Source organism: Zingiber officinale, chromosome 10A (assembly GCF_018446385.1).
Source record: "Zingiber officinale cultivar Zhangliang chromosome 10A, Zo_v1.1, whole genome shotgun sequence".
NCBI lineage: Eukaryota > Viridiplantae > Streptophyta > Magnoliopsida > Zingiberales > Zingiberaceae > Zingiber > Zingiber officinale.
Window position 1 is genome coordinate 48,157,093 of NC_056004.1, and position 13,862 is coordinate 48,170,954.

The following is a 13,862-nucleotide window of genomic DNA, read 5'->3' on the forward strand; positions in this document are numbered from 1 at the left end:
AATAGACATCGAGTCGTCATCAGAATCCGAGATGGAAGAAATTACCGAGACAGCCCCAACAGCCGAAGTACATCCCGAGATCGATGAAGGGAGAGAATCTTCGGAAGAAAGTAATTCAACAGGGGGAGAACCAACGACCGACGAGGTAAGTAAGGTATGGACTCGAACCTATGATCAATTGGTTCAATCAATCAAAAAATTGCCTGAAGATATTTGCGAACCAGAACTTGAATCATCTAAAGAATTTTTTGAATTACAAAATGTTTTAATGAAAGATTCTTGCAAACTAGAAATATTATCGAAAGAGTTTTTCGAACCTCAAAATTTTTTGATGAAAGAATCTTGCAAATTACGAAATATTTTTTCAAACAAAGCTTGCAAATTAGAGATAATATCAAAATAGTTTTTTGAGTAGAAAATGCATTATCCATAGATTTTTGCAAATTAAAATTTATGTTGTCAAAATACTTTTGCAAATTACAAAAAAAATTTGTCGAATGAAGTTTGCAAATCAGAAGTATTGGCGAAAATTTTTATTAAGTTAGAATTTATACTATCAAAATATTTTTGCGAATTAGGAATTAAAAATACAATAGAAAATGACATGTTACAATTGTTACAAATTTCTACATGTTCAAATTTTCTTGCTTCAAAGTTAAGAAATTATGATAAATTAAAATGAAAATTTAAAACTTTCTGATAAAAGCATTAGAATAAAGCAAATAAATAAATGCATAGAAATTTTTTAATGTTATAAATTTTCTTAAACTTTCTTGCATAAAGTTTCGGGCTTAGAAAGATTTTTATGACGAAAACTAAGAAATTTTTTAAAAGTTATACTTTAATTTTTCCTTGACTTGGAAATATTTTCCTTGAAAATCATTGAAATATATTTTCATTATATTAACCTTTAGATCTTGCTTTGAACCCCATTTTTTTGTGATTAAAGGGGAAAAAAAAGTATAAGTCTAGGAGGAGGTAGAAATTGAAAATTGAAAATTGAAAATTGAAAATTTTTGAAATTTAATTTTTTCTATCTTGTTGCACATTATTGCAATAACTTGTTTTAATTTTATATCTAGTTTTGACCCGAGCTTAACTTGGGTTGATCACACCAAAAAGGGGGAGATTGTTGGAACCTCAAGGTTGTTTTGGTGTGATCAACAAGTTAAGTTAGGTCCTGCGTTGTTTCTAACCTTGTGTCTAAGTGTGCAGGAGCTTAGGAGCACAGGTACTCGAGCGGAAGACGCAGCTAGCGAGAAGGACGGCACGCGGTGCGTCCGAGGGACGAGGTGCTGCGGAAGAGTACCCCGGTGGACGAGAAGGAAGCGTGCGGTGGTTCCGAGGGACGAAAGCCAGAGCGGAAGATTGCTCGGGGAGCAAGAGACGCGGTTAGCGAGAAGGTCGGCACGGGGTGCGACCGAGGGACGAAGACTGCGAATGAATACGCTGGTGGACGAGAAGGAAACACGCGGCGATTCCGAGGGACGAGAAGCCGGGGCGGAAGGCTACTCGAGAAGACCGGAAGTTGGGTTCGGGTGAGCCCTTTTCCGGATGGCAGAGATCACCCAAGCGAGCGAATCTGGAGCGGAAGAACTGGACCGAGGCGGGACTGAACCAGAGAAGAGGTCCCGGATGAAAAAGTCAACGTCTGTTGACTTTGGGCTCCAGGGCGCACGGAGCAGTCCGGGGCGCTCGGAGCCCTCCGGGGCGCCCGGAACCCTTCCGGGTGCCCGAACCTTGAATATTGACCAGAACGCGTCTAATGCGTTCTGAACGTTGGGGGATAAATTTTTATCCCCTTCAGGGTGCCCAGAACCCTTTCAGGCGCCCCGACCAAGGTTATAAATATAGCCTTGGTCCAGAAGCTTTTCAACGAACTCATTACTTGTAATTCCAACGCTTGTGCGCTTTAGTTTAGAGTTAAGCTTCTGTTTTCTGCGCTTCATTGTTGTACGAGGCTTCTCCGCCCGAAGGAGATTTTTAGTGAGCTTGATCTTCCTTGGATTAACAACCACATCGGTTGTAACCAAGTAAATAGTTTGCGCCTCGTTTTTTCTTTATGCTTTTAATTTATCAGCTTACCTTATATATACAAGTGTTAGCTTAAAGAGTTCGAGGAGGGTTTATCTTTGTTTTTTTTACAGACTATCCAACCCCCTCCTAGCCGGCCGCAACGGTCCTACATCCAAGGCTAAGGGAAAGTCATATGCTAGGGTTGCATATGACTATAGTAAGGAGAAGCCAATAAATGGCAAGAGAAAGTCATTTAAAGGTAAGGAGAAATTAACCAAGGACAAGTTGTCCAAGGTTAAGAAGGTTAGGTTTGTAGGCCAAGTGTCACCGGAGGTGCACCGATGTGGCATAGCCATTATGGATGAGTCACCTAGGGAGGTGGCTAAGGTTAAGATCTCTAGGGGGAGCTCAAAGAGTCAATTTGGGACCCATGGCCAATGGATCTCAAGTGGGTTTTACTTGGGAGTCTAGGTTGGGTCATGGAATGTGCTAAGTGGTTTGAAAATGGACTTTAGTCTCAAACCTAGGGTTTTGACACAATTGAGTTGTGTTTCATGCTTAGAAATATGACATTGGAGTCATATAGCATGATAATTGGTTTTTGATGTATAGATGTCATATAAACCAATGCTAGGGATGCATTATGGGTTAGTATGAGCAAATACATCAAGAGGAAGCCAAAACTAGGACTTTAGGCCAAGGTTCAATTGAACTTTTTAGCTAGTTTTGTGTTTTGTGTCAATCTTGGGATTTGTGATAAATATATTTTTATATATATTTTTCCCAAGTAAACATTGATAAAATAGACCTCTCCACAAAATTTGAGAATTTTTGGAGATCTGTGGAATTTCTGACGTATTTTTGAAATTTGCCAGAAAAGGTTAATTTTTGCATGAATAGTGTACCAGTCGACTGTTACAGTTAGCAGTTGACTAGTAACAGTATTTTTGAGCACAGAATGTTTCTGTAAGCTCATTTTAGTAAGGGCAGTCGATTGGTACTTCTTTGCAGTTGACTGATACCAGTCTGAAATTGTTTTCAATATTGGATTTTGACCGAGTCAACTCGTACAGGTGTATGAAATCCATGGGGGATTAATACATGAGTTTAGGGTCAATTTGGATGACAAGTTTTCAACAATTGGGATATTGTTGGAGAACTTTTTGGATGTTAGGCAAAGAGGGAGAAGTAAGGTTTAGTTGGGAAAACCTTAGTGCTTTTGCGTAGGGGGAGCCTTGTGATAGGTTCTTAAATATCCCTGTGGAAAAATCCTAGATCAATGGGGAGCCTAGGTGTAGGGGGAGCCTTGGCATAGGTTCCAATGCATGGTGCATTTTCCATTCGGCAGTGTAAGTCCAAGTGTGTAGCCTTGGCAACGTAAGTCCATTTGGCGTTGTAAGTCCAAGTGTGTAGCCTTGGCATCGTAAGTCCATTCGGCGGTGTAAGTCCAAGTGTGTAGCCTTGGCAACGTAAGTCCATTTGTTTTAGCATGTTTATTTGCTATTATGTTTTCCCTAACTTAAATGTATTGCCAAACATCAAAAAGGGGGAGATTGTTGGTTCGTGTGACCATGTGTTTTGGTGTTTGGGCAAATAGTTTAAGTTATGTTCACCCTTGCTATTTGATATGTATACTTGAGTTATGCAGAACTGCAGGATACACATGTGACTCAAGTTGACGGCTTAGGGTCCGGTAAAGGATGGAGCATCCGAGGGACCGTGGACAAGGTAGCAAGGACAAGGGCCGAGGGAAGCGACTTCGAGGCATACGCAAAGGATGACATTGGGGACGAGCCGCTGGCTTGAATGCATCTGAGGTACGAGAGCCAAAGGAAGTAGGATTGAATGCAAGAGGTCAAGGCTGCAAAGAAGCGGCAAGTGAGTTATAAGGGTGAGGGTCCGAGTGCTAAGAGATTGTACTCGGGATAAAATCCTAGATTTAGGATTTTACTGTAGCAGTTACAGCAGCAGTACTGTAGCGTTACTGTAGCGGTCGACTGCATGTTTTAGCAGTCGATTGGTGCAATCGACCGTGCAGTCGACTGGGAGAGAACAGAATGCTTCTGCTCATTCGGTCAGTGTGGAGCAGTCGACTGCTAGTTTTAGCAGTCAACTGGTATCGAGCCGTTGGGATGTAATGGTCGAATTTCCACAGAGGACAGTCGACTATATGTTTTGGCAGTCAACTGGTAGGTGGGGTTTTCAACCCGCGGCTTATATAACCAAAGCTTGGGAGCTTGGTTATAGTTGACGAAATTGGACTTGGTTAAAGTCTAAGTAATAGTCTTTTGTGCTCAAGAGATCTTTGTGTGTAAGGAGGTCTTGGTTGGAGTTGTGGTGAGGTTTCTCCACCCACAAGGAGGTTGAGCTAGCCGGAGTTTGCCGAGAACTAATCCACCGACGGATTAAAGGATCGTCCACCTTATGGACACGCCGTGGAGTTGGAGCAAGTTATCTCCTAACCACATAAACGAATGTGTTAGCGGTTTGCATCTCTTCCTTTGTATTTAGCTTTCATATTTGTATTCGTGGTTGTATTCTTTGTTTTCCGCTGTGCACTAACGAATACGTAGGAAGCTATCGATTTGGGGGTGTTGTATATCCAACCCCCCTTCAAGTCGGCCACCGATCCCTTACATGCCATGCTCTTCTGAGGGCGTGCGGAATAATACCCTGTGATATGGGATTGGCGCATTTGGGCATCTCTAAATGTGTCAGTTGGCTTGTTGTTCGGCCTTCGAGCGATGGGGGGCTCTCTAGTCAGCTCGCTGTCCTATCGCCGATATTGCTGGGTCATTTGGCGCTCGGCAGTCATCTGCTATCTATTACTATTCCACCATCTTTACAGCTCGGGCATGTATCAACATCTCCAACTCTTCTTGTGTCAGCATTACTGTAGTAAGTAGTCCAACATCTTCCATCTTTAAGTTTCAGATTCAAGTGAAAGTTTCTACAGACAGGACTAAATATGATTCTGTCCGAAATTTGAGAAGACGATAGGCTGGGAATGTGGCTCTATGGTTGACTGGATGAAGACTCCTTGTTGTCCTGCAAAACTAGAAGTGTTAGTGCAGGGCTGGGAAGGGGTCCTCGGCGTTGTCCCTTAGACGCTCAAGTTAGTTCTCAGTTTTGAGAAGAATAGTAGGAAAACAGCAACAGTGAGTATGTTGATACCTCTGGCTGTGGATGAATACCCCTTTTATACTGTCATTATAACGTTTATGCATGCATCTTAAACCATATGTACATTTTCAAAAGCGTCCTAGGAAAAAATAGGTCAAAAAGTATCCCTGACACATTTCCTTAAGCGAACACGTAAATTTCTTATGTGGCAAGCTAAAAGTTTCTAAAGTACTAATTTCTTGCTGGACAATCTCTGTTATTGACGACACAAATTTCCAAAAGAGTACAGTGAGATATATATGTAGGTCCTACTATAGGATGACCAAACTCCGCTCGACGGGGATGTCACTCGCTCGACCATTCTGAAAGGGCCTATCGACCTGGCCTTTGCTTGGATTTTCTTCTATTGGAGGGTGCCTTTTGTCGGATCAGACATGCCCTCCAATCGGCAAGGACGATGGACCAGGCAGTTTGCTATTTGTCTCTTAATCCTAGTTGCAAGTCTTCGGTGGATTGCCATTCGACTGGTCACGTCCAACCGGCATGGAAGGCCTATTCGACCAACCTCGTCTAATCTATAGTTCTGGACTTTTGACCGCTTTGACCTTGACCTCCACATCAGCCACTCTTCCCTATTTTGACCCATCTTTGGTGGAGTCTTCTTCATCACTGTATTATCTCCAATGGTTAAAGTACTAAATAAATTTTTTTATGATCCAATTTATAATATACGTTGCATGGTTTCATATATATTATATCAATTTCAAAATAAAAAAAAAGAGGTTTAAACTTTCATTACTGCTCTGAAACTATAAATCTTAAACCTACCTCTAGTTCAAGACTTTTATTTAGCTTTTTTAGATTTTATAGATCTCACATAAATCTAGTATTAGAGATGCCCTAAGATCCCTCATAATCCTAATCGAGACCCACTTGAACAACTTCAAACTATTTCTTCCAATTGAGTGCTACTTCTCACCTGTTCTGGCCATATATTTTATTGAATCAATCCATGTTCTGGCGTTCGGCAGTCGGCTACTGTCTGTTACTGTTCCACTATCTTTACATCTCGAGCCTATATCAACATTTCTAGCTCTTCTTGTGTTAGTGTTACTGTAGTTAGTCGTCCAACGTCTTCCATCTTCATGTTTCAGATTCAAGTGAAAGTTCCCACAGATAACGTTAAATATGACCCTGTCTGAAAATTGAGAAGACAATAGGCTGGGAATGTGGCTCTGTGGTTGATTGGATGAAACTCCTTGCTGTTCTACAAAATCAGGAGTGTTAGTGCCAGGCTGAGAAGGGGTCCTCGGTGTTGGGGTTGTAAGGTTGCAAACATAATCCCACATTGAAAACACATGGGAAAGATCATTGGTTTATTAGAAAAAGATATCACCATTAGCATGAGGTCTTTTGGGGAGAGCTCAAGAGAAAATCCATGACGGCTTAGGCCTAAAGTGGATAATATCATGTCATTGTGGAGATATCTAAATTCTTTTCAATCCTTCACTCGGCGTTGGCCCTTGGACGCTCAAGTCAATTCTTAGTTTTGAGAAGAATAGTAGGAAAACAGTACTAGTGAGTGTGTTGAATAGTAAAGTATCGCATACCTCCGTCTGTGGATGGAAACCCCCTTTTATAGTATCACTATAACATCTGTGTATGCATCTCAAAGTGTATGCACATTTTTCAAATCATCCTAGGAAAAGACAGGTCAAAAAGTATTCCTGACACATTTTCTTAAGTGAGTGCGCAAATCTCTAATGTGATAGACTAAAAGTTTCTAAAGTACTATTTGATTGCTGGACATTCTTTGTTATTGACGACAAAAACTTCCAAAAGAGTATGGTGAGATATGTATGTAGGTTCTACTATAGGACGACGAGACTCCGCTCAGCGGGGACGTCACTCGCTTGGCCGTTCCGAAAGGGCCTGTCAACATGGCATTTGCTAGGCTTTTCTTCTATTGGAGGGATGCCTTTTGTTCGACGGAACATGCCGTCCAATCAGTAGGGACGGTGGACCAAGTAGTTTGTTATTTGTCTCTTACTTCCAGTTGCAAGTCTTTGGCGGATTGTCGTTTGGTTGGTCATGTCTGATCGGCGTGGAAGGTCTGTTTGGCTAACCTCGTTTGATATCTAGTCCTGGGCTTTTGACTGCTTTGACATTGACCTTCATGTCAGTCGTTCTTTTCGTTCTTTTCTGTTTTGACCTATCTTTGATGGAGCCCTCTTCATCACTGTATTATCTCCAATAATTAAAACTCTAAATAAATTTTTTTATTAGCCAATTCATAGCATACATGGTATGGTTTCATATATATTATATTAATTTCAAAATAAAAAACAGAGGTTTGGACTTTCTTTAATGCCCTGAAACTATAAATCTTAAACCTATCTCTTGGACTTTCTTTACTACCCTGAACCTATAGATCTTAAACCTATTTCTACTTCAGAACTTTTATTTAGCTTTTTTTAGATTTTATAAAGCTCTCATAAATCTAGTATTAGAGATACCCTAAGATCCCTCGTAATCCTAATCGAGACCCACCTAAACAACTTCGAACTATTTCCTCCAACCGAGTGCTACTTCTCACCTGTTCTGGCCACAGATTTTATTGGGTCAATCAAGATTTCTTGGGTAAGTTAGGAGTCGTTCAATTATTTTGTATTGGGTGCGGAGGCAATCATGTCCATTTATGTCATAACCGATCCATTTAATGAGAAGGAGGTGATCATGTGATGGTTCATCAAATTCATCATGTAGATTCCAGGGTTACGTGTCACGGTGTCACGGTAAAATATTCAGATTATCATTTTAATATTTACGATTCAATCCCTAATTATTAAATTTTTGTAAAAAAATTTCTCTAAATAGAACATGTAACTAATGGATATTAAACTTCTGGACTGCTCGTTGCGCGTATTTTTTGATTTATTTTATTAGTCGATGAAAAAATTTTATAAGACTAGACCGATTAGCTAAAGACCAGTGAATGCCACTAACTATATAAATTTACCAGATTAAATTCATCACGCAGCAGTAGTAATAATAATAGCGTTTATTGCTCCAATATTAATAACATTTATACGCTACATCTGTAGTAACATTTCTATTTTTATTGTTATGCACTGGGGTTTAAAAAATAAATATATTTAAAAAATTACAATAAATATATAAAAATTTTGTTTTTAAAAGACGATGAAAAACAAAACATAGAGAATTTTCCTCATCCTCGCTGCCGTGGAACAATTTAAGTAAAATGCCGAACGTCCGGCAGAGTTCCCTAATTACGTTGCTGACCAACAATTTCCCCACGTGGGGATGGAAAGGAAACGAAACAGATCTCGATCCAGTGGTCATGGCATACACCTCACGAAACCCTCTGTGTCAACGTGTTCAATGCCGCCTTCTTTTGTTTTTCTCTTCTTTGTTTTTTTCTTCTTAATATAAATATAGCTCGATTGCTGTTACATTCCGTCGTCCAGCTTCTCTCCGTCGAATTCTTCCTCTGCCTCCAAGAAACAGCGCCCTCGATCAATCATCAGTTGCTGAGATTGATCGCCAATCAGCATCTTCGATCCGCCAATGGAAAACGGCATGGAGTGGAGCAGAGGCGACGTCGTCGGCCGCGGCAGCTTCGCCACCGTCAGCCTCGCCTTCGTCCACGAACCCTGCCGGTGGCAGCTCCCCGCCGTGGTGGCCTTTAAGTCCGCGCCGCTGTCCTTGTCGGGTTCCCTCCGCCACGAGTACTCTGTGCTCGGTCAACTCCAAGGGTGCCCCCAAATCGTGCGCTGCTTCGGAGATGAGGTCGTCGTCGATGAGGCTACCGGAGTTCAGTCTTATAACCTCTTCCTCGAGTTTGCCGACGGCGGAAGCCTTCAGGACGCTGTCCGCCGGTCCGGCAGGGGACTCGGGGAGCCGACCATTAGACGGCATGCGCGCTCGGTCCTCCGTGGATTGGAGTACATCCACGCCCGTGGCTACACGCACGGCGACATCAAGTTGCAGAACATCCTCGTCGTCGGCAGTGGCGGCGATGACATCGTGATAGCGGACTTCGGACTGGCCCACAAGATCGGGGAGAATTCCGTCAGAGGAATTCGCGGAACCCCTCTCTACATGGCACCGGAGTCTGCAGCGGGGGCCGAGTGCGCCGCGCCAGCTGACGTTTGGGCGCTCGGATGCGCAGTGGCGGAGATGGCATCCGGGAGGCCGGTGTGGGCGAGCTCCGGATGCAGAGATCCCTGGGGTTTGCTCTTCGCGATCGGGTTCGGCCCGGCGTCGCCGGAGATTCCCGAAGAGTTGTCAGAGGAAGGGAAGGATTTCCTGCGGCGGTGCTTCATCAAGGACCCACAGCGGCGGTGGACTGCGCAGATGCTTCTGCGACACCCGTTCGTGGCGCAGGAAGACGATCTAAACCGTTGCGGTCCGGCGGAGGATGAGTCACCGAGGAGCGTCCTCGGCTTGTCAGATTGGCCGTCTCCGAGATCAGCATCCGATTCAAACGATTTCGCTCTGAAAAATTCAACAGAACTAGATAAAGATGCTTCTTTCCCTTCACCAGCTGATCGCGTGAAGGAAATGGCAATAACTCAATGTCCAAATTGGGCTGCATCTTCATCATCCGATGTGTGGATCGACGTGAGATGCTCTGTTTTAGAGGAAAACGACTCGAACCTTGAGGAGACGATAAGCAGAGAAGGCTGCAGAACAGCAGCAGATGAGGACACGGAATTTGACAACGTGGGATCTTCTGCAACATTTCAGCTTTCTTTGCCGTCTTTCGGTTCACAGAGTGCAGAAAGAATAGATTGTGGTTTTGATTCGAGCAGAATTGTTGATTCAGAAGTTGGTGTTCATTGTACGAAGAGCAGTTCATCAGGACAGAGTTTTAAGATGATCTGTCTCCACTCCATTCATTGAGAATTGAAGGTTGTAAATTTCATTCAACTTAAATTGATCTCAAGTACAGACAATTTTGATGCAATTCTCACTTTAAAATTTCTTCAATTTTCTTTGGTAACTTTCTCTCGAGTAAATTTATTCCCAAAGAAATTACACTGAACAATAATGAAAAAATATATGAAGAAAATGAAATCAGCGAGTTACAGCCAAGCATCTACTGGCTATGAAAAATGGTGTAATAAAAGGCTATGAAAAATGTTTTTCTAAAATATTCATCATTGTATATTCACAAAACGTCCCCCTTTCTTGCTTTGTATTTAGATTAAGGATCACCAGGAACCAGGAACTTTGCTTTGGCAGCAGGATGATACTCGGGATTGGGAAGAACAAAGAGCAAATGTTTGAAAGAAACTCCTACAAAGAATCAAAACTATGTAGAGCTTATCCTGAAGGCAGCTCAGTATCAAATCACCTGTCAATTGCCTTTGATTTGAAGCTTCCACCTTCAAATCTCCATGGGCGCTCAATGCTTCCGAGGCTTGAGAAAAAAAGAACAAACCTAGCACCATATAAGCAAGAATGAAATTGATGATCAAGGCATTGAAAACTTGGTTCGAACTTTGTCAAAGGCAATTTAGTAAGGCTGTAAGCATGGCTAGTGAAGGGCTAAGGCCTGTCGCTTCTCTTCTTCTTCTCCTCAAACTTCTTCTGCATGTGTGCCATAGTTGCTTCGATTGGAGGACGGGCTCTCAATTTGGCTATGAATCATACTTACACAATAGTATCATCACCTGCCATTAATCTCCATCTTATTGCTTGATGAATTAATTCATTTCATTTCTGAACATCCTCCGTGCAGGTCCAGGACTTGCATTACCTGCACATTTCTCGCCGGTTAATTTTCCAATGGGAAACAGTGCCACAGGCATTTTCACCATATTTGCACTGATAGTAGGAGCTTTCTCCATGGCCGCGGCCATTGCTGCAGTTCATCACCTACGGAGCTGGCGTCAAAAGAGTCTGCCATCTGCTGTGTCCTCTGCATTGACGGCTTGGGGCCTAACTCTTCTTGCTATGGGGTTAGTCACTGAGCTATTATCTCAATTATGTAATTATTTAATAACAAGTCTAATTTTTTTTAACCAAACCATAAATACCACAATTGTATGCTGTAGGTTGGCTTGCAAAGAGGGCTATTTGGAAGGAAGAAATGCTCGCCTGGTAAGAAATTAATTAGACTTTCTTCTCTTATCTAGTTAATGATAAACTGATTTGTGGATTGTGAATTTACAAAGGACAATGGAGGCCTTTTTGATTATTCTTTCAGCCACGCAACTGGTGTGGATTCTTGTAATTCATGGAGGGTCATCCGGTGCGAGAACGCGGGCTTGAATCAGATTGGAAAGCTTGAGAACTGAAGCTCGAGCAGTTAGAACTGTCAAACTAGGATTGGAGAGCTCGAGAACTCGAGCAACTCGAACTAAAGAGCTCGAGCAGCTTGGACCGGATGTTGGATTTAATCTTCTTTTGATGGACTAGCAGGTAAGTTTTTAGCATACGGACTCATGCCATTAAAAATTCGAACAGATCAAATTATTATTATAGTGGATTTGAGTTAATAAATATGGAGTTAGATGTGCAGTTCAGTCCGCTCCATTATTATTAATGAGTTGATAATAGAGGAGATCCACCATATATATATAGAGTTAGGTCCTCATTAGATTAGGATGTCTAACTATTCTTTTTGCTCCCCATTTGTGAAGAGTTTTTGGCCATCAACCTAATTCCTTCGGGAAGACAAGCCCTCTTGCTCTCCTTCTTTCATAGGGATTATCGATTCAAAAGTACTCCATGAAAAACAATAACAATTCTATGCATTCACATTCTTCATAAATTTCAATTTCTATATTTATTTTATATCATATTCTACAATAAAACTAGATTCTTGTTTTGTATTTCCTATATTTGACTTCATGTATGCTTTTAGAATTCATATGGCTTAGGATTTATAAGATATAATAAGTGGTATTAGAGCCAAGGTCATTTCAAATTTTATGGCATTAAGGTGTGTAGCTTTCGTCAATTTGTTGTTCTACACTAGAAGATTTGGATTTACTAGTATAAAATGATGTTTGTTTGTCAAAATACCTAGAAAAGAAAACCTAGAATATAAGTTCTTCGCAATTCCAAATTGTGCAGAATAGTGGTGGTCCTAAAACTACCACAATTTTTGGGAAAATCATTTACCGACGGTAGCAATTTATGGGATCGAGATGAGTAGGGGGAGGGTGAATAGCGCTGGTGACTTTTTCACTCTTTTCGGAAAACGTCGATCGAGAAAAATGCACTCATGCCATTAAAAATTAAAACAGATCAAATTTATTATAGTGGATTTAGTTAATGAATGTGGATTTAGATGTAGAACCTTTCAGTCCGCTCTATTATTATTAATGGGCTGATAATTAAGGAGATCCACTATATATATAGAGTTTGGTCCTCATTAGATTAGGGTATCCAACTATTCTTTTTACTCCCCATTGGTGAAGAGTTTTCGGCCATCACCCTAATTCCTCCGGAAGACAAGCCCTCTTGCTCTCCTTCTTTTGCAAGGATTACTGATTCAAAAGTACTACATGAAAAACAATAGCAATTCTTTGCATTCATGTTCTCCATAAGTTTTCATTTCTGTATTTATTTTGTATCATATTCTACGATGAATCTAGATTCTTGTTTTGTATTTCCTATATTTGAGTTCATGTATGCTTTTAGAATTCATACGACTTAGAATTTATAAGATAACAAGTGGTATCAGAGCCAAGGTCATTTCAAATTTTATGACATTAAGGTGTGTAGCTTTCGTCAATTTGTTGTTCTACACTAGAAGATTTGGATTTGCTAGTATAAAATGATGTTTGTTTGTCAAAATACCTAGAAAAGAAAACCTAGAATATAAGTTCTTCGCAATCCCAAATCGTGCAGAATAGTGGCGGTCCTAAAACTGCCACAATTTCTTGGTAAAATCATTTACTGACGATAGCAATTTATGGGATCGAGATGCACTAGGGGGGTGAATAGCGCTGGTGACTTTTTCACTTTTTTTGAAAAACGTCGATCGAGTAAAATGCAGCGTAAATTAAAGAAAGGAAAAAGACAAACAAATGTTGACACTTTTGGTTTACTTGGTTTGAAGTTTTTGATGACTCCTACTCCAAAGTCTGTGATCATTGATCGCTTTCGTTGGGCAATCCACTATCAGTTCAGAAAATCTTTACAAAGATGAGTACAACAGATTTAAGTACAACAATTGAAATTTATACCGACAACTTTTAAGGATCTGGAGGGTTGTGCTTTTTGTTGTTGGAGTCGCGTCGCTTGGTCGCCGGAGTCATGTCACGGAGTCACAGGATCATCTTTAGAGTAGCGCAAGAGAAAGATTGTAAAAATGAAGTGTATATAATGCACTACTCATGGTCTCCTTTTATGGGTTGTTGAAGCCGCCTTCAACCCCATTGAAGGCGTCTCCAGCAGTGCAGCTTATCCCCACAGTGTCGGAGATGATAACTTCCGTAATCTGTGAAAGTTATCCCTTCAAAGGCACCTTCAAGCTCATGGAAGACACCTTCCATCCCGCATCCAAGGTGCCTTCAGGTGCATGGAAGGTGCCTCCGCACCTCTTCACGCGTAACTTCGACCAAGCCACCCAAGGCACCTCCAATAGCCTCGGAGGTGCCTTGAATACTATTCATCCGAGCTTATCTTGTGCTTTTCACTCCCTACAAGATACGTTAGTTTAAAATACCAAACATACCTTGCAA

The 13,862-nt window shown here is 41.3% G+C and overlaps 1 protein-coding gene and 1 pseudogene across 1 annotated transcript; both read left to right on the forward strand.

Moving 5' to 3' along the window:
- Positions 1-8,624: 8,624 nt before the first annotated feature.
- On the forward strand, positions 8,625-10,123 carry LOC122027399 (mitogen-activated protein kinase kinase kinase 20-like). The gene has a single exon (XM_042586349.1). It carries the CDS (start codon positions 8,728-8,730, stop codon positions 10,063-10,065), a length of 1,338 nt encoding a protein of 445 aa, XP_042442283.1. The 5' UTR covers positions 8,625-8,727; the 3' UTR covers positions 10,066-10,123.
- A 575-nt stretch (positions 10,124-10,698) lies between these two features.
- Positions 10,699-11,439, forward strand: LOC122026224 (annotated as a pseudogene).
- The last annotated feature ends 2,423 nt before the right edge of the window (positions 11,440-13,862 follow it).

Bases quoted from the DNA above. Each gene is read 5' to 3' on its own strand.
- LOC122027399 (XM_042586349.1), top strand. From the start codon at position 8,728: ATGGAAAACGGCATGGAGTGGAGCAGAGGCGACGTCGTCGGCCGCGGC.